Source organism: Brachycentrus maculatus, unplaced genomic scaffold (assembly GCF_059751285.1).
Source record: "Brachycentrus maculatus isolate JH-2025_06_01 unplaced genomic scaffold, ASM5975128v1 h1tg000334l, whole genome shotgun sequence".
Taxonomy (NCBI): domain Eukaryota; kingdom Metazoa; phylum Arthropoda; class Insecta; order Trichoptera; family Brachycentridae; genus Brachycentrus; species Brachycentrus maculatus.
This window is the reverse complement of record NW_028281083.1, coordinates 308840-328703: the sequence shown is the minus strand read 5'-3', so window position 1 is coordinate 328703 and position 19864 is coordinate 308840. Positions and strand designations below refer to the sequence as shown.

The window sequence follows — 19864 nt, the reverse complement described above, 5'->3', positions numbered from 1 at the left end:
AATATTTCGTTAAATGAAAAACCCAGGTGACGTTATTCATTCTTACATTTTTTGAAAAATTACCTATTGCGTTATTATGTACAGGCTTCCTTAGATGGGTTTGAAATAGATGGAAGTATTTTTTAAGTCCTTGCGGGATTAAGGTCCAGTGGAGTGCCCTAAAGTTTTTTAGATCTGTCCCGCTTATTAACTCTTGTAAATGATGATTAATGAGCTCTATCTCCACGGAGGTTTTCGCGCCGCCCAGTTTAATGTATTAATGTAATTTGTTTTGATTAATTGCGTTAGACACTGCTCCCTGAGAAGCTGCGATGTTCGTTAGCCGAGATTGTGAAGCTCAGATTCTGGTCATACCTTGATGATAGCACTTACGATTTAGGCCAATTTAATTTGCCTTACTGCTAACGATCTCTCGCCATTTTATGGAGCTTTTCAGATTCACGTCCGCCGATATTGGTGCCTAATTTGGTTTCACCCCTCTAATAAAAACAAACAGGACGATAGCGACAGCCTTCAGTCACTAGATAGACATTTTCGGCTACGAATATCAAAAGGAAACCAATTAATGAACAACAAATGAGATCATAAGTAAATAACTGTTGTTTATTAGTATTGTTTTCTAAATAAAGCAAACAAAAGTATTATTTAAGGATATTAATTTTCTTTGAATAGTTTTTGGGGAATCTGTTATTTAAAGTCACCTTATTTTAAGTCGATTATTTATGCGAGTCAAACACCATTCAAATTAACGAGAAAATCATTTATTTTAGCCAAGTGAGATAGCGGGATACGATCAGCTAAATCGCTTTTTTGTACTCTTAATATTTTATCACCATTACTTTAGTCCGCATACTGTTTCCGTTTATATTGCCTACCTGTTACAACAGCGTTTGCGAGGAGCCGGTGCACACGCCTTTGTCAATTCGTTTATTGGTCGTGAATTTAGATCTATCATTTAATAATGTTAGACACGTGCGCTTGTTAATTCAATGGTCGGAGACCTAGTTGGTCGAGAGACTTGCCCAGTTGGTGGAGGTGCAGGATGGTTCTTGATCAAATTATGTGGTTTAGTATTCTTGTATCCAATCAAAAATTCAATTTTTACAACGATACATAATTTTTTTTTATAATTAATTTTTTTATATATTTAACTTTTTTGAGGATTGTATTATAAAAAAATATTTATTCGCTATTATAATAAATACGTTTCTATTTTTTTAATAGTAATAATAATAAATGCGTTTCTATTTTTCATAACAAATTTTGTTGTACATATTTAACAATTTGGTACACGTGTACTTATTGCCGAAGAAAATTGAAATGAATTTATTTTTCAAATACCAATTTCTATCGTTTGCTTGCTTTATAAGTCGTTAAAATTATTAGAGCGTCGCTTCGCAAGTTGGTATCTAGAATATCTATCATAATCAATTTATTAGCGATTTTAGTGTTCGTTGATTCAATTTCTGAATAATTTAGTTTGAGCTGTTTCATTGTACTCGTATAAACTCATTCCTGTTAATGGACTGGACTGGTTGTTTATCATTTCATTCCCCAAAGAACGACGTCACTTCGTCCAAAGTGATTAGTGCTCTACAAACTTTCCACGGTTGTGATCAAGTTGTTAAGAAAATGTGATAAAATATCCTGGCTAATGACATTTAACGATGCCCTGGTCTTTAAATACCAACCGGTGAATAGGTGGACTGCACGCTGCTTCTGTATCGTATTTATCATCAATTTATTGTTTTTCATTTACAATACCACGTTGACATTTTTAACAACACCGGCATTTAAGGGATTACTAATTATCGAAACTTATTCCTCAGCCAAGTACTATTGACCCTTATCCGCACATAATGGTGCACAGTGCAACAAATTGATGCAATGTCAATTTGAGCGTTTAATACACGAAGTCAAGGTGATTAGTCCTGCGCTTCAGGTACCAGTCCAGGGTTATATTAAATAAACACAAGAATGAAAAAAAACTTAATTTTATACATACATATATCGCTCACTCCTTTCAAGAACGTCATAAATCAAAAAACTTGATTTCTCAGGAGAACGTTTTTAAAGTTTTAAAATATAATACAGTATATCAAAAATAAATATCAAGCCACGTATCGAACTTTTTACTGTGCAACAGATCTTTTTAGGTAAAACCTAAAGGTTTTTTCTCCATTTGAAAAATATTTAGTATATTTACAAAAATAATTAAGCAATACCTTTTCTTCAAAATGCAAAAACAACACTTTCTGCCCTGTGGCGGGTAAATATTAATATGCCGCTTTTGCTGGGATATAGTACATTTTCTGGGCATTTCGAAAACATGCACAACTGAAAATATATATATATATATATATATATATATATATATATATATATATATATATATATATATATATATATATATATATATATATATATATATATATATATATATATATATATATATATATATATATATATATATATATATATATATATATATGTATAAGTCTTATACATACATGCATGTAAATATAAGTACTCCGTGTTTCTATCTCCTTTAAAATAACATGTTGGGTAGTTGTATGAATGTATGAATGCACAAATGCTTATACTTGAAACAGCGGGTGCATTTGAATTTGAAAATATGGCAAGTTTTTTCATCAGGATGTTTATTTTTTAGCATTCATTGCAGTACATAGGGTTTAAAAATAAGCCAGATGCATTTTGGGATTAAGAGCATTTGTGCGCGTGATTGAGCTTTAGTGTTTGTGGGCAGTTCCTGCATTAGGGTGATATGATATAGAGGCATGGAGATGGGGACGGGGGGTGAACTTGTCCTACTACCCATAGCTTCTCAACTTTTACCGCATCCATTCATTTGGCATTGTCAACAGTTATGGTACCGCGGTACACTTTTCTGACTTGTGTTTCTTAGTGGATTTATGGTCGGGATAAAAATACACCGCGTTATGGAAACTTATCATTTATAACTTACCTCAATACTCGACGTACCTTTCGCCTGCAAAATAAAACACATCCAGAATTTATTGCTGTAATATGTGAAATTGATGCAACTTTATAATAATATGTCGCTTGTCGTACAAAGGGAATGATATAAATCTACGAATTAAAGAATCTATAACTTTCCTCTGCATACCTACCAAAAAAAAATCCTTTTAAAATCAAAAGTCCTGGATGTGTCCAGGACTCTCTGTGGAGTATACCTCTTTATAAATATCATTAATGCTATGCTTTACATAAGTATATACTTTAAATTGACATTTTTCTCTGTGATATAAGATAGACATGAGTGTGTAATATAACAAAGATATTTTTTTCACATCTAAGTTTGTTCTTTTTTTAAGAACCACGCGAAATGAGAAGTTTTAGAATCACTGGTTTTTTAATAACCATAACTCATTATGTGGATAAAAAAAAACCCTCTCTTATTATTTGAGGGCACAAATTCATCTGGCCTAATTTTACCCCTGACTCTTGATTGTGCATAACGAGGACGTATCCATATCGATGCGTTTCCATCCCTTTTTGGCTCCCCTTTCTAAACGTATTATAAACTAATCCGAGTACTGCGACTGAATGACATATTTGATACTGTGTACATTATTTTAGCAGAAGGGGTAAATGCGGTTTCATCCCATGACTTGACGTCAACGTGAAATTAATAATATTCTGACATTTTGCGCGTATATTTGTATGATGATGTGTATAATTTTCAAATAAAATCCCGCAATTTATTGACGTACGTAACGTGTAATAATCCAGGTTTTTCAATCCTTTATTTATGCTTAAATTGTACGTGTAAAATTGTTTTAAGTAATTATGTTTTTTGATATAACCTACAACATTCGTCTTAGAAAGTAAATTTATAAGTACCTACAATATGTAAATATGTATGAATACTATCTATCACTCAAAGTTAATCCCCGTCAATTGAATAAATTATCGGATGCAAATAACGGGCAAGTCATAACACTAAGTATGAGAAATTTAGTTAATATTTTTGTCGATAAATAATGGTGTGATGTTACAGCGTGAAAAACTTTCTAAAGTTCCTGGCAAAAATAATCACTAAACATAATGTACTTATAGAGAAAGATTTTCCGGCACCAGGAGTCGTGGATAAACCGGATTACCGGTCGTTTGTGAATTCATTTGTCCGTCTATAAAGGCGATAAAAGAAAATATTCTAAGTAAGCGAGGAAAACTGTATTAAATTCTATTTCGTAGCTACCGATTTTTTTTATTGCCAATGTGTACATATTTTAAACACCGACATTTATTTATTTTTTCCTTCTCGCTTGAGTTTTAATATTTTGTTTTGAATACGCTTGAAAGGGAAAAACGCCATAAAAAATAGAGTAACATATTTTAATATTTAGGTAAACAATGAAAGTTTTTTTTACCATATCGGTTATGCATGCTGTTCAAATTTGTTTGCATATATTTCTAGCATCATGCATACGTTGGGGTGTGCGTGCTTTACTCGTATCGAAAATCAACGATATCATAATGACGGCATGTAAAATACTTAAACACCGCTCACATGATAAACTGCAATGCAGCATTCACTGCAACCTCAAGTGATACACAATATACACGCTCTCTTGAAAAACTACATTCCACTCACCTGACTACTTATAATTAATCTGTTTCGCGATATTCAAGTATTTTCGCCAGCTTCACTTATATGAAAGTGGCTGTCAATTTTTTCAGCGATATCATCGAACTTTAAGTACACTGTATAAATGCATCAAGTTATCACTTTTTCCGAGTAAAGTCTATCTTTAAACATTTGTTGGTAATTTATTTATACTATTTTAGTATACGTTATATTTTTATTGGCTGGTTAAAACAGTATATTGAATGGGAAACACGTTTTTGTACGTAATCCTTGTAGCGTCACTAAGCCGTTATGCCATATGCCAAATACAATATTATATTTTTATATGCTTGAAAGTTGTTCCATATTTATTAAAAATGTCCGGATGTCAGCCGTTAAGTGCATGCCTATAAAATACCCTTGCGATAAAATCTTACGTAACTGCATATTTAAAAAATATATATTGCTTCCGACCCTAATGTCCGAGGTTCACCCGAAACGCGTAAGAAGGATCACCGCGTCGAAACCTATAATTTTATCGTTTTCAATTTCCTATCAATCGTTTATAATATTTATCCTTCGAGTTGCTTACAAGACAAATCGCTAACACGGACTTGATTCCATCCCTTCTTGATTTAATGGTCTGTACTGTAATCACGTACTTCTGGCCGCGGTAAAACCTGACTGAGTTTTAAATAAGGGACCGTACCTTCGGGATGAATGCAAAAAAATAACCCCACATTCGATATCTTGTTTTCCAAGTGTGATATTAAATCAAATTGTTTATCAATAAATTATGATTTATAGAATCGTAATATATTTTAAATGAGTAAAATTGGCCATTTTCTATAGCGCCGTTTTTGTGAAAAATCACCTATTTACATCTAGATAGTAGCGCAATGCAATCAATATCTACGGGTAAAAAACATCTGTGTTGTTTCAACAAATTATTCTTCCCTTTCTAATCTCCAGCTCCCGCTTTTGTGTTTCCGTACAACGAGCCATGTTCGAAAATCCAATAAATAGATCAGGACTTAAAAGACATACGGAACCGGGCACTTGAAAGGAAAATCCTCTAGAGTGATCCATTAGCGGAACTTGCGCCCAATCGAAGTGCATTTTGTTGCATCGTACTACAAGAGTAAAGAGTCACTTGTGGCAAGCTTCCGTGCCTATCGTTCTATGCAGCTTTATAGTGTCAGCAACCTTCCGTTACCTAACTAGAATACGTGTACGTGTTAGGAAATGCCGCTGAAAGACGTTAATCGAGTGCGACTTCTCTATTTTATACTTCATTATAAACATATTAAACAATTTTTTTTTAAATTTAGATATTTTAGACAGTACTTATTGTGCTGCTTTTTTTTTAGATAATTAAGTTCACAGGCTACAGTTTATCTCGGTAATTTTTTAGTTTGGGGCAATATTAATAGTGGCTAAAGTGAGGAAACTCATGCGTTAAATTGGCTGGTTCATATTCTTACACGAAGTAGAACGTAATAAAGCTAACCTGCACATGAAGGGCTCGTGGCTGTGTCGCTGATTTTGCATTCATAATCACGCTATTTCAGTGTTTTGTTCACGAAAACGCTTTCTGATGAAATAATAATTACACTATTGTAATATAAGATTACACTTCATTGTAAAGCATAAATTGAATACGTACTTATATTAATATGATATTACGTTTTATGCATTCAGTATTTACAAGCGCTTTATTGTTTGAAAATTCCGCTATTGAAATTATATCTAATCGAATAAATCTTATAAATTATTGGATATCTCGAGACTTTTGGAATTTCGCCAAACTTCCTAGGTGTCGAGAACTGCAATTCTGGTATTAAAGAAACAATAAGTTTTGAAGGTGCAGCGTCCACAAACTAAAGAGGTGAATTTCTCATAGCTTATGACTTATAAGAAAGTAAACATTGGAGTAAGCAAACTGCTGTCCGCCTCCGTAGTGCAATGGTCAGCACGCTCGGCTACCGTTCTGGAGGTCCCGGGTTCGATTCCCAAGCGGGGTAAAATAAATATAAGTGATTTTTTTCACTGTCATATTTATTCAATATTACCCTGGACTGGTACCTGAAGCGGAGGGCTGATCACCTTTCCTTCATGTGTAAACGATCAAGATAACACTGCGTTTATATGACGCAGTGCCCTATGCACCATTGGGGTGCGGATAAGGGTTTTATTATTATTAAACATTGGAATATTTTTGCCGTACAGATTTAACTCTTGAACACTTTTTACAAAATGTAAACATAATTTAATATAATTTTTTAAATTAAAACATAATATGTACTTACTAAGCTGTATTTTACTAATGCTCAATTGATGGTGCATAAGGTATATAAAATTGGATTGTTGCATCGTTATTATTGAATTACATGCGGAGAGGCCTTCGCTTTAGGTCGTAGTCCAAGGTCATGTATTATAAATTACAGTTATATCGTAATTAAAATGAGCACAATTTACAATCTGGAACAAAACTTGGATTGACTCATGAGAGCTTCGGCAGTGGATCAAAAGCTGATTGTATAATTGCATTTATTACGTTTTTAAATAATTCAATTACCTTTTTAAACCCTGCATAATTTTGGAGACAGCTATTCAGGCCTGTTTAATATTCTCGACTTAATCAATATTGTGATACCTATATAGAAGATAATGAGAAAATGAAATTACGAAATAAGTTTTTCCCTTTTGAGCACCTGCTCCTCTGAATTGCGCAACTTGTGTGGGTGTATTTTACAATTCACTATCAACTTTTAATAATCATTTAAAAGTTTAGGCGTAATGTAATGTGTTTATATTACAATTATTAGACATTTCAATGGCACCTGAAATCCCGCGGTAGGACTTGTGTGAAGCCACGTCGCGCGCCGTGACGGTGGTCACTGACCCATATCTCTCTTCCTGCAGCCTGCGGGTTCTCAGTTCACAGTTCCTCGTTCCCACAACCTTAGTCGTTGTTCTGCATTCACTTACGTACATTTCAGTCCACTTAAATTCACATTCTAAAAAAAACCTTTTTTGTTACGGACGTTCTCATTTTACAAGAGCTTGGGGAACTGGGTGTAAAGTAAAAAGAGTTGGCTATGATTTACACAAGTGTCCTTCGGGGACTGTTCAATTCTGTTGAACGAGAGAATGCCATAACGTGTTTAGCGTTTTTGTGGATTAAAAAGTGTTTTTTTTTATAAATATAATTCTCAATTTTTTTAAATACTCACTGTCTTCGTCGATATTGAAATTTGTTCGACTCAAATTGAAAATGTTTGCAAACTACCTACATAATAGTACATTACATAGCTTATTAACACACCATTTCCCTAGAGGAGTACCCTAAGAGTACAGGTATAATATATAATACATATAACACAGAATGCCACTCGTTCGACTACTCGATCATCAATAATTACTCGTCTTATCGTATTTACCACCATCGATTCAAAGTAAAGATTAATATTATTAACAGCTAACGTAATTTCGAGAAAAGTATTGTATTTTAAACTTTGGAAAAATAAACCGTAGTGGTGAAGTGTTTGGTGACATGTTTTCTGAATGCAACGGAAATAACTCCATCGCGCTTTGAAACAGACTGCACCAGATCCACAAATGATTTTTTTCTAGCTTTTTAACAGTGACTAAAATAGAGTACAATTAATACGTGTTTTAAGTAACAAAAATCAATGTTTCTTAACTAAAATATGTGAAACTATTTTCTCTTTCATATTTTTTGTTCTCATGTTGTTATGTAAACAGTATTTTGTATCATCTAAATTTTAATTAACTTAACTTACTTATAGGTAATACAAAAACTTTTTTTTAATGCATTGAAACCTCCATGCTTTAATGTATAAGTTAGGTATCCTGATCAAATTGTCCGTAAGATACATAGGTTATTGATGAGACCCATATACAAACATATCATTTGCATAATATTATAAAACGATATTTTTATTTTTAATTTAAATTCACTTGGTAAATATGATATTTCTAATTTTAGATTTATTTCTTGACCGTTCTTTGTGATTTTTTTTCACATTAAAAATAAAAATTATTAATTTACTGTTGTTTTATAGTTCAAATCGTGTAAACATAATATTGTTTTTTTCCGAAATTCTATTTTTTGTAACCTGAATTATATTTTTTAGCATTCCAAGATTTATAGTATTTACTTGATTTACATATAAGTACGAACACCAAGAATATTACTAAGTAAGGTAAATATTTTTCGTAATCGTCTGTAGGAAAAAAATGTGTTCCATGAGTTTCCCAGATTTGTTATTTTATTTATCGCTCTAAAACACAGATCCACACATCTGTGTTAGTGAAAAAAAGTTAGACGCTTTTTAAAGTTTTGAAACATTAACATGTATTTTATATAATGCTACGTTAATTATTTACTATTTGTTGTCTATACATATATGATTCTATATAAACATCTATCGCTATTTGATTATCTGCATATATTTAATTTAGTTTTTAATGCTTAATTAATGCTTTCTAACTCCTTTTGCAGGTATTATTCAGAAGCAACAATAAATGATGTATCGTGGTTCTTTCGTTAGAAAAAGATTTCTTTCACGGCAGCTCAAGACAGAATGAGTCTATTGAAACTAGTACAAAAGTAAATCCTTTCTGCTTTTCTGAGTAGGGAGAGCCGTGATATTTTGTTAGGTTTGTTTCCTTTTTTACTGAAAATCTTTCCTACTCTTAGAAATAGGAAGTTTATCCTCGGCGGATGTTTTTCGGAATACCTCCAAGGGGGTAGACAAGCTTAATAAATTTGATGTATCATTAAGGGATATTAAAGTTTGTTGCGCAAAATATATTGTGTGTATGAAACCGAGTGTACCTGCCTACTGATTGGTAAATTATTAATTTAAGTCCGTGAATGTTCTTCGTCAGACTTTACGTAATCTTCAGCGCATCACCGTGTGATATGATCATTAATAATGAAAGCTTAATTTGTACCCATGCTTCACAAAGGTTTTTGGTTCAAGGAGGGTTGGTATTTGAATTATAAATGGATCTATTTGCATTTAAATGCGACAGGGCCCGCGGATAAATAATAATAGGACGCACTCTCTAGTTTTCGATTAGTTTAACATCACCACATCTCCACGAGGCGTGTGTAGTATAATCACGCCATTATTATTTATCTTTCCCCGGGCGCCCTATGACCGGCTCGCGCCCCACACGACAGCTTTGGCTACTGCCTGCTGCCCTTCTCTCCTGGTACCCCAGCTGCAACAACTGTCATCGTCGGATAGTGACGATAATCGTATTAACATCACCAGTACATCAGTTCCGCGCCCTTAATACGTTCTATTGATTTTTGTATCAATATAATTATATTTTAAAATGTAAATATTCTTGCGAATTCAATAATAATTTCCCCTTCATCCAAGTCGTTTAAGAACACTATATTCGGAATAGATTGTTCAATGTATAGAGGGTAACATTCAGATTTCGAGAGGGTTCATATTTTTATTTTACAGCCACATAGAAGACCTTACGGTTTAAGTGGATTTTTATCTTGTAAAATTCTTTGAATGTGAACGGGGGGCTAACGTCTTAAATCCCAGCAACAACCCCTCTTGAGAAATGTTAAAATAACTTAGTTTTATAACTTCGTTACTTGGCCGAGATAACACAACCCGCCTTGCGTTTGTTAGACTAAATGTAAAAGATAACACCATTCAGATGGAGCAATGCAATGCAGCTGATGTGCGTATGTTACCCAAGTTGTCAGGAGAGTAAATCTCTTTGATTTAAACCATAGCATCCATGCTCTGTAATGATGTTCCTTATGGGTTCCTGTATTTATTTATAGGATAGCTTGTACCGATAAAAGGAGTTTTTAAATTCCATCTAGTCGACTTCTCCATTTCGTAAGTTTCTTACGTAGATGCATATTTTGAGATTTTTTCTTCTTCTGACGTTCAGAATCTTTGACATTGATAGTTTGAACAACATTTAATGTATTTAGCATATTTTTGGGGACTATTTTTGAAATATATTTATTTTGTAAAACTACAAATTAATTTACGCACCTTCCAATACTTTTTAAAAATAAAACAAAAATATTTGAACATTTAACTAGGTAAATCATACCTATGTTTAAAATATTACGATAATGTGTGTATTACGTATGTATGTTTTAAATCGCATACAAAATCAGAATGAAGCGAGCAGCGAACACATTTTAATGGGAAAACTTCCAGCGTGTTATTACGTATTACGTATATAAGTCACCGAGTCTTCGCGTTTTACTAAACTCGTTTAGTATGTGAGTTTTCTGAATATTGGACGTGGGATGTATAATGACGAGCTGCAACATTTGAGTCACAGATCATCGAGGTGATATAATTTCAAGATGTTAGTTTCAAAAACCCCCGAAATGGTTAACGGCTATTTATGCTTGAAATTTTTAATCGCTTACAATTTATTATTTTATGGGTAAACTAAATTGTCAGATCGTATCAATTATGTTTAATTATAGCCATTTTTGTTTGTTCGTTTAAGTATTCAAGAGTTTTTTGACACGTTTTTAAATCTGAAAGAAAAACGAGTAGTGCCATAAAAATAAACAAGAATAATTGCCGTAAAGATTATATGATATGTAATCTATGATTATATCGATTAGCGACATATTTTTAAATTTAATAGTGTTTTCGATGTGGTATTAAAATATTTTTACCCAAAAATTTAAGATAGACATTTTGATAAGGCATACAATATGTTATTGGATTAATAAAACATAAACGCATTTATCTATACGTTTTTATATTAATTCATTTCTTGCCTCTGGTATCAAATTTAGAAAATGCTTAGATAATTTTCCTGTTTTCCATCGATGTACCTGACGCGCTAAAAATATTATTTCCCAATATTACTTAGAAAAGGGGTCAGGGCATTTTTAGTTTTTAGAAAAGTCTTTTTAAATGTATAATTTCAGTGTTATAATGTAGTTTTAATTAATAGTAAGATCCGGTAATAATGTTTTACCGGATCTTATAATTTATAAAATAATATATACTTATACCATTTCTCCATTTTCAACTAAAGCCTGCCGAACAAGTTTGGTAAACAGACAAACGACGGAAATGCAAATATTGCGAGGTGCGGGCTTTATTCGCTTTGTATACTAGTACTATGTCCTATAATAGCAGTATTTAATATTATTGTACAGATCTACCTCTTTTGAGGCAATAAAAGAATGAATGTTTCTGGTTTGTTATCTGTCAGCACAAACAGCGATACCGGCTCAATCTCAATGGGTGTGTTGTGTGTTGTGTACAGGCACACGCAGTGTTGCGTTTAGTATCCACAAAAATAAGCATAAGTTTACGCAATTTAAATATAAAATATACTGCAATGTGTATATAAATAAAATATACATTTTCGTTCGTTCTAAATCTCAAATCTCTTCAAGTTGTTCACCGATTGCTTTGAAATTTTGACACAACGTCGTATTTGAATACGCGCGTGATTATACCTGTGACAGTTATGCTTACCCTAGTCAGATTTAAAAAAAAATAAGCACGTTTTTGACCGCAATCAGTTGAACACAACAGCAACACGCGCAATACTCAACATTGATCATGGCGGAGAGCGCGCTTCTTGACAATGCTATCATTTCGCATTTCGAATCTTTTTTATTCATATTTTTTATTGCTTCACAAGCATTATGAAATGATAGTTAGTAATGTGTGCTTTCTATTTTCTCTCTTTACCATTTAACCAGACTGAGACACAGCTACAGCTAGTGATTGAAATTAAATGTACGTCTTTGCAACCATTACTCTCAATCATGTAAATACGGTGAAAATGCTATATTTGGATTGGATAAGATAATTACATAATTAAAACTGTCTTTAAATTAAAAGTTCTTAAATTCACCTATTTTATGTCAAACTTTCTAACCGTGTCTAATATTGTTAAAATTTCATTAAAACTTTGTTTTTAACTTTTAACTAACTATACTAAATAGTTTCGTATGCTTTAGTATAGATCGAAATATTTTATGTTGGTTTTCTTTAAGTTTTTATTCTGTTTCTCCAGCAAATGATCATTAAAACCGGCGTATTTTTTTTATTGTTTCACAACGTTTTGATAGTTTGCTTATAAAGTGTTCATAATGCACTTGGAAGCATCTGCACTACAACTTTAAAGTAGAAGCTTTAAGGATTTACTTTAATCCAGCGTTAAAGTGTTTTTCTCATGAATGTGCTGCAAAATTAATATATATTAAATTATAAACTTAATCTTTTTTGTTAACTACTTACCAATATTTCCAAACTCTCGATTATAAAAGCTTTATCTTATTTATCACATGAAACAGGCAAAGGAAGGATGAAAGCAGAGTGAACGCTGTTGAAATGCGCTCTCCCTCTGATGAATGTGTGGAAAATCATTGTATGATAGAATTAAAAACGAAGATATTATATAAGAAAGGAATGTAAGGCTGAACAAGGAATAATTGGAAAGATTAGGAACAGTTCTTTAAGGTGGTATGGACATGTGGAGTGAATGGATAACAAGAGAACGACTAAAAAAATATATGTGGCGAATGTGAGCGGGAAAACAGAACGAGGACGGCCGAAAAGGACTTGGCACGATCAGATCAATCAGAACTTAAAATTTGGTGATGTCATAAGTCTGCGTAATCGGAGGGCATGTATGACTAGATGTATGGATGTGAAGGAGGCGAGGATTTTATGGCAGGGCAGAAGAGTGTGGCGTTCCATCCTTTCTGCCTACCCCTGCGGGGAAACGGCGTGTTGGTAGTAGTAGTAGATCTTATTTATCGAATGAGCACTTTTTTATTATTTAAACTAAATTCATTAAAAAATTCTAAAATCGTATAATCATTGCGTTCAATATTCATGTAAATGTATTATTTATTTGTATATAAATTGCATGTAAATATTTAAATTAGTTGAATATAAAATCATTTTGTATGGAATATCGTTTCTCCGAATCATACCCACGAAGCGTTTTCTCAGTAATATAAAATTAATTTCAATCAATAATCGAGCGTAACTTATAAACATCTGATTCGCTCTACGTTTCTGTTTTAAATAATTTCATACACTCTGCAAGATTTTTATTACTCCACAAAATTCTGTAGCATCTGTAACAAATGACTTCCTCAGATTTATTGTTTAAAATTCACAATATATGTTTATTGAGAACTGTATTATTTTTAATGAATCGGTTTATATTATGAAATCAATTATTAATTTCAAATTAGCTGTGCAGATTCTTGTTATAATATAATACATTTTAAGTAGATGTTTAAGTAGATTATTTTTTTCCCTGTGGATTTCTTCCTATACGAGGTCTCAGAATTCGAGAGAAAGCGAATTAATTCACAAGTAAAGCGATTTAAACAATTATGATTTAATAATGTCCATTAGATCCAAATTCAGACAGTGAAAAAATGTTTTTTTTTCTTTTTTCTTATCTTTGTGGATATGGATGGATACCTAGATTCCTATGTAGATGGAAAAGAGCTCTTTCAAACAGTTTTTCTCGTTTGTCAACGAGCACTTTTTCTATGGATGTAGGCACCGCCCAGGAGACATTCGTCCTCGTGTGCGGAAGGCAAATCTGTTATATTATATTTACGCAGTAGATTTTACAGAAAAACGTCTTAAAATTAAATTCAGCACGAAATAAATTAAATGACGGTGTTGCAACTTACGTTCCAATTAAACAATTTGTCGGGGCACGGTATTATTATCTCTCTTACTTCATCTTCCAGCATGTAGAATCCAGTCATGTACGAGTGTGTATGAATCAGAACGTATGTCACTAGGAACGATAATTTTGTAGTGAGGCGCACCGCGCCTTCATAATATCATACCTACCATAAATTTGTCGCCGGTGTGGTTAAGGTGGCGTAAAATTCGTTTCTCCGACGCAGACAGGATATTATCGAAAATATTTGCCATTTCAGTGTTGATTATAATACCCTCATTTTAACCTAATACTGTATTTGGGGTCTCTACGTAACAATAAATTATTTTAGCGAGTAATGAAAACCAACTTCTGTACGAAAATAAGTATAGGTAAAAATAAAGGTACGTACTAATAAAAATATACAAATAGTGAGTTAGAAATCTAATCTTTACTCGCTTTAATGTCTGTAAATATGGTAGCATGTTTTTTAAAAGGAATAACCCGCAAAGCCTCTACTTTTAAAGTCTTGTCCGAAGTTAGGATAGTAAGAATAGGAAACGTAAATGTGAAAAATGTATCACAAACCGGACCAATTGAAAATAAATCTTTCTTGAATTTATTTTGAAATTGGCGGAAATTGAACCGGTGACGCCAGTTTCGCAGTTGAGCGTCTACCCAACTACGCCACTACGCGCCACTGCCACGGCAGTAAACTTACGTCATTCAGGTACAATCAAATAAAAGTTTAAATTCATTACCAATACGATTTTCGTTTAATTCCTGGATGTATATAAAATGGCTCATGCCGCTAAATGTGATTTGGTATCAAGACTGTCCAGGTTGGGTGGTGAATATTCGAACATCACCAGCTGCCCACTTGCACCGACTTATTTGCCTAATGAGAGTATCTTAGTTAGTTTGCCCATAAATATCCGAGAAAGTAATGTTTCCTTGCCTCTTTAAGTCATTAGCTCGTTATTTATGAATTAAAAAAGTACTTTGAGATCATTTATAATTCACGGTGGTTGGGATGGCAATTTACCAGCTGTGTAGGTACTCGCAGTTGACAAGGTGCTTGGCGGTCATGAAGTTCTATACAGCTATAGTAGTTGCTCTACTTAGGGAAGCATTCGTGTTCATCGGTTTATACTCGACAACAAAGGAGCACCTTTTAGGTCCGAAGTGGTCTCACGCGATCACTGTAATATTTAATTCGTGTAACCAGTTAAATACCGAAATCGGTACGAACACTTATCTGTAAATAAACAAGTTGCAATATCGAATCAACTTTACACCATTTTCGTTTTCAATATTCATGCCATCGCGTGCGTCGAATTAATTTAAAATGTACGAATAATAGGTATTGATATATTTTATTACGTACAGTGAATTGTGTACGTAATAAAAAATAAATAAATAAACTTCTCCATGATATACATACATCTATCCATACCCTACTTGTGTAAATAAAATATACAATATTCAACTTCATCATCAGTTTTGATGAAATAATTATTTTCGGCTACCTTTTAACCTTTTTACTATTGAAAAAACGTTTTTTATTTCGATCTAACGTCCAAGTAACCAAAAAAAATCTAAAATCTAGCAACGGTTTATGCACAGTTATTTTATAGCCTATTTCTACTCTTTATTTTAAAAGTTCATATAATTTCATGTAATCCAAATGTGAATGTTGTAATGCAAATAGCATGATGTACATATTCTTCTTGTATACCTATCATGAAATTCTTTCTATGTCCTATTTTATGTTATTTTATCATTCTGTTTTTATGAATTCGTATAACTTAACCATAATAAATTTATGTAAAGCTTCTCTGAATTAATAAATAAATATTCCACTTTATTCACCATTAAGTATTGTGTACTAGTGCTACCTGTTTCAATTTGAAATTTTCAAAAAACTTCATGCGGAACATTATTTCTTTCTTGATGTAGCAATTAATCGACTATTTTAATAGTAAATGTGGGTAATTTTCCTTACCTATCCTGCCATGAAAAGATAAATCCTCGGTTCATTTACCATGACAGAATGTTTGGGAATAAATGGGGTACCATTGCGTTAGTTTGATGTCTATTGCGTAGCATTATAAAACCATTTGCTGTCAACTGGATATATTTACTGTTATTTGTTTGTCGTGTTTGATTATGACATTCATCTCTTTGAATTAATTTAAGCGTACTGAAATTTTTAGTTAATCATTATTAGTTTTGTAGAATATAATAACCACACGAATCCTTATCGCTCTTAATGTCTTTTTGGGAATTATAATATAGTACGTTTATCGATCTGTGTAAACTTTTTTAACGTACTTTCAAGTCTTCCTCGTTGTTAAAGATTTTTCAATAAATTGATATTCAACAATTATTTAAGCAGTTTGTGTAAAATTACACGATATATGACATTATTATAAAATAAAGTATGACGTAATATTCAATCTTGCTAATCTGGCATTAAATAAGACTTATTTTTGCCGGATTACCTGCATTGAAGGTACGAGGTTGATAGCCATTTCATCTTTAAAATAATGAATGCAAGTGATATCAATAATAAGTGATATTCTAGCATCAAATATCATTCTATGTTCGCTCTCGTATTAGAAACATAAACTACTTTAAAAAAAAAATCTGTTATGAAAATAAATTTGGGTACAATTCTCCTATATCTAGAAAATCTGTTAGTGATTTATAATGTTGATTGAAGCTACCTGTTGCGTGAGCAATCGATAAACCGCAATAAAACTTATAATAATTTATAGTTTTTTTTACACCGTCTTTTGACCATTCATGGTTCAGGGCGCTGAAAATGATAACTGAAAACATTTGAAGAAAAAAATATGACGCTCCATTTGGTATACGAATTTTTGCCTTGCGAATTTTCAGAAAATTAAGTATTTTTATTACCCGATAGTTTTTTTTTTAAAATGTGCATAATAACATCCCCAATAAATAGTTTGCGAGAGTGAGGGGAATTCCTGATCTTCGGCATTTCCAAAATTTATGTTTTTTTTACCAAGTACCCTTGGATGTATTCTTAACTTTTAGCGACTCAAATGGGGAGTCAAACTTTGTCCGCTTTAATATTTAATTTTGGTTTCTCGGTTTTCAAGAGCGCCTTTTCGAATGAAATAATACTGCTAGGTCGTGTCACGGCATTGTGGGTGGAAAATACGATCATTGTTTCGTATTTTATTTTTAATTGTCTTGGTTACAGGATCGATGACACTTGCTTTATACAAGACTTTAAACTACTTTTTAAAACGTGGTAAAAACAATGTCAGTATAAAAGATAAAAAAATATGACCCATACAGATTATATGAATGACAAGACCAATACATCTAATCTTCGGGTGTCGATAAGCTATTCTGAATTATTAAATGTTCGTATTCCAAAAGGTACAGTTTATTGTAAATGATATCTGTCTACCGATCATATATCGCTCACTCCTTTCAAGAACGTCATAAATCAAAAATCGACAATTTTCAGTTGTGCATGTTTTTAGAATGCCCAGAAAATGTACTATATCCCAGCAAAAGCGGCATATTTTTTACTTAATATTTACCCGCTACAGGGCAGAAATTGTTGTTTTTGCATTTTGAAGAAAAGGTATTGTTTAATTATTTTTTTAAATATACTAAATATTTTTCAAATGGAGAAACAACCTTCAGGTTTTACCTAAAAAGATCTATTGCACAGTAAAAAGTTCAATAAGTGGCTTGATATTAATTTTTAATACATTGTATTATATTTTTAAACTTTAAAAACGTTCTCCTGAAAAATCAAGTTTTTTGATTTATGACGTTCTTGAAAAGAGTGAGCGATATATCAGTGGTCACCAGCATAAATAAGGTTTTTTTTTATTTTCCCTTTTCTCAAAAAAGTTGGTGACTATAGATATATGGTACTCACATAGTTACCTAGTTACGTTTTATTACTTCCTTTCGTCTAATAGTATAGCACACTCATTTTTTGTTTGTTTGTGTGTGTTGTTGAATGGGCTAGTTTTGCATTTCATTTGGAGCGTTTCTATGGAGTAACAATAGTCGTTTTTACTGTGTAGGTATTTAATTGATTTAATTTCATTTCAGATCTCCCCCAACCTCCACGGTTTAGCAGGCAGCCATCTGCAGCAGGAAGTGTTGTGAGTGAAGGACGAACCAAAATACTACAATGTGCAGCCATAGGTGAGTTAATTCATTCATATTTTCAGTAAACAATCACAATACGTAATATTATGTGTATTACTTATTGATAAACTTAGTTACATTTTTGTTCATTTTATAATACATACCTGAATATAGCGTTTTTTTTATTAGAGCGTTATTAAAATTGGATATCGGTTCCCATTGTAAAATTCCGATTATGAAAACTTGAGAGATCGTTTTATATGCTATTTTCTCATCTCGGTGATATAAAAGAGGCATGGTAAATTCAATATGTTGTAACGATGAACCTAAATCACAAGTTTTAACTAAAAATAAATCATAATATTTACAATTGTTTAAAATTCTACCGTTTAATACTAAAATGTAGGCGTATTTACAAATCCTGTTAAAATTTGACCTTGGAACAAAAAGTCCGTACAACAAAAGCCTACCCTCATCTAGACAAACCCATATTTTTTCGAGTAATTTTTTGTCGTTCTTTAATCCCATGTGCGTAGAATTATTAAAACGCAATCCGTTAGGTTACGCTTGATGATATTTCCAACGATAAGTAGAAATTTGAATAAACTCCATATTTTGTGTACTTTCTCTATGCTTACGTTTATTCAAGAAACGTCATTTTGACTTTTGGTTTTTGTTACAAGTTTAAATAATTTGCTATTGATTTTACTTTTTTATTCCTGACCAATATTAGATGAAAAATTATCTTTTTACCCTCTGAAAATATTAAGTACGCACGATATCAACGTATTGTTATTTTTTTAAAATTTTTACGGTTTTTCGCTATATTTAAAATAATCAATAACAACTTTTTTTTATATAAAATAGACCCACTGAGGCTTTAATCGGTACACTTCCTAATCCATTTAATCGTTTGTCTGACATGTTTGTAAATATAAAATAATTTAATATTATTATCTATCGCTTAATCTCGCATGCGCACATGTGAACATTAGGGATAAATACAATATGGAATTTTATTTAATTGTACGCCGACACAGGCTCAAATAGAAATAATACTCATGTTAGTTTCTAATACTAATTAACATTGGTTGCTACAACCATGCTCTGAATCAACGAAAATCGATCACGTCATAATGTAGTTTAAAAACCCTTAATTTGACGCTGGTATTTTTTTTTGCCGTTTCTACTTTTAGACTTCGATTATAGAGTGATCTATCTCCCTCGCGTTTTCTTGCACCTTCCGTTTCCGTTCCCCGAGCATTCACGTCTCGTATCCATTCCCGCCAATTCGTTACTAACACGTGACCCCCGGAAACATCTAAGCCGTCGTCCTAATGCAACGCGATTACACGACCATCGCAAGTTTACGCGAATTTTACTCGTACGAATCCGCGATTAAACGTA

The 19864-nt window shown here is 32.4% G+C and overlaps 1 protein-coding gene across 2 annotated transcripts in view; it reads left to right on the top strand.

Moving 5' to 3' along the window:
• sdk (sidekick cell adhesion molecule) overlaps nt 1–19864 on the top strand; it is a 110145-nt gene that overhangs the window by 59712 nt on the left and 30569 nt on the right. For both annotated transcript variants that reach the window (XM_088268846.1, XM_088268845.1), the window contains exon 2: nt 18419–18514. In XM_088268846.1, the coding sequence (XP_088124972.1) occupies nt 18419–18514 (96 nt within the window). The remainder of the gene's footprint in view (nt 1–18418; nt 18515–19864) is intronic.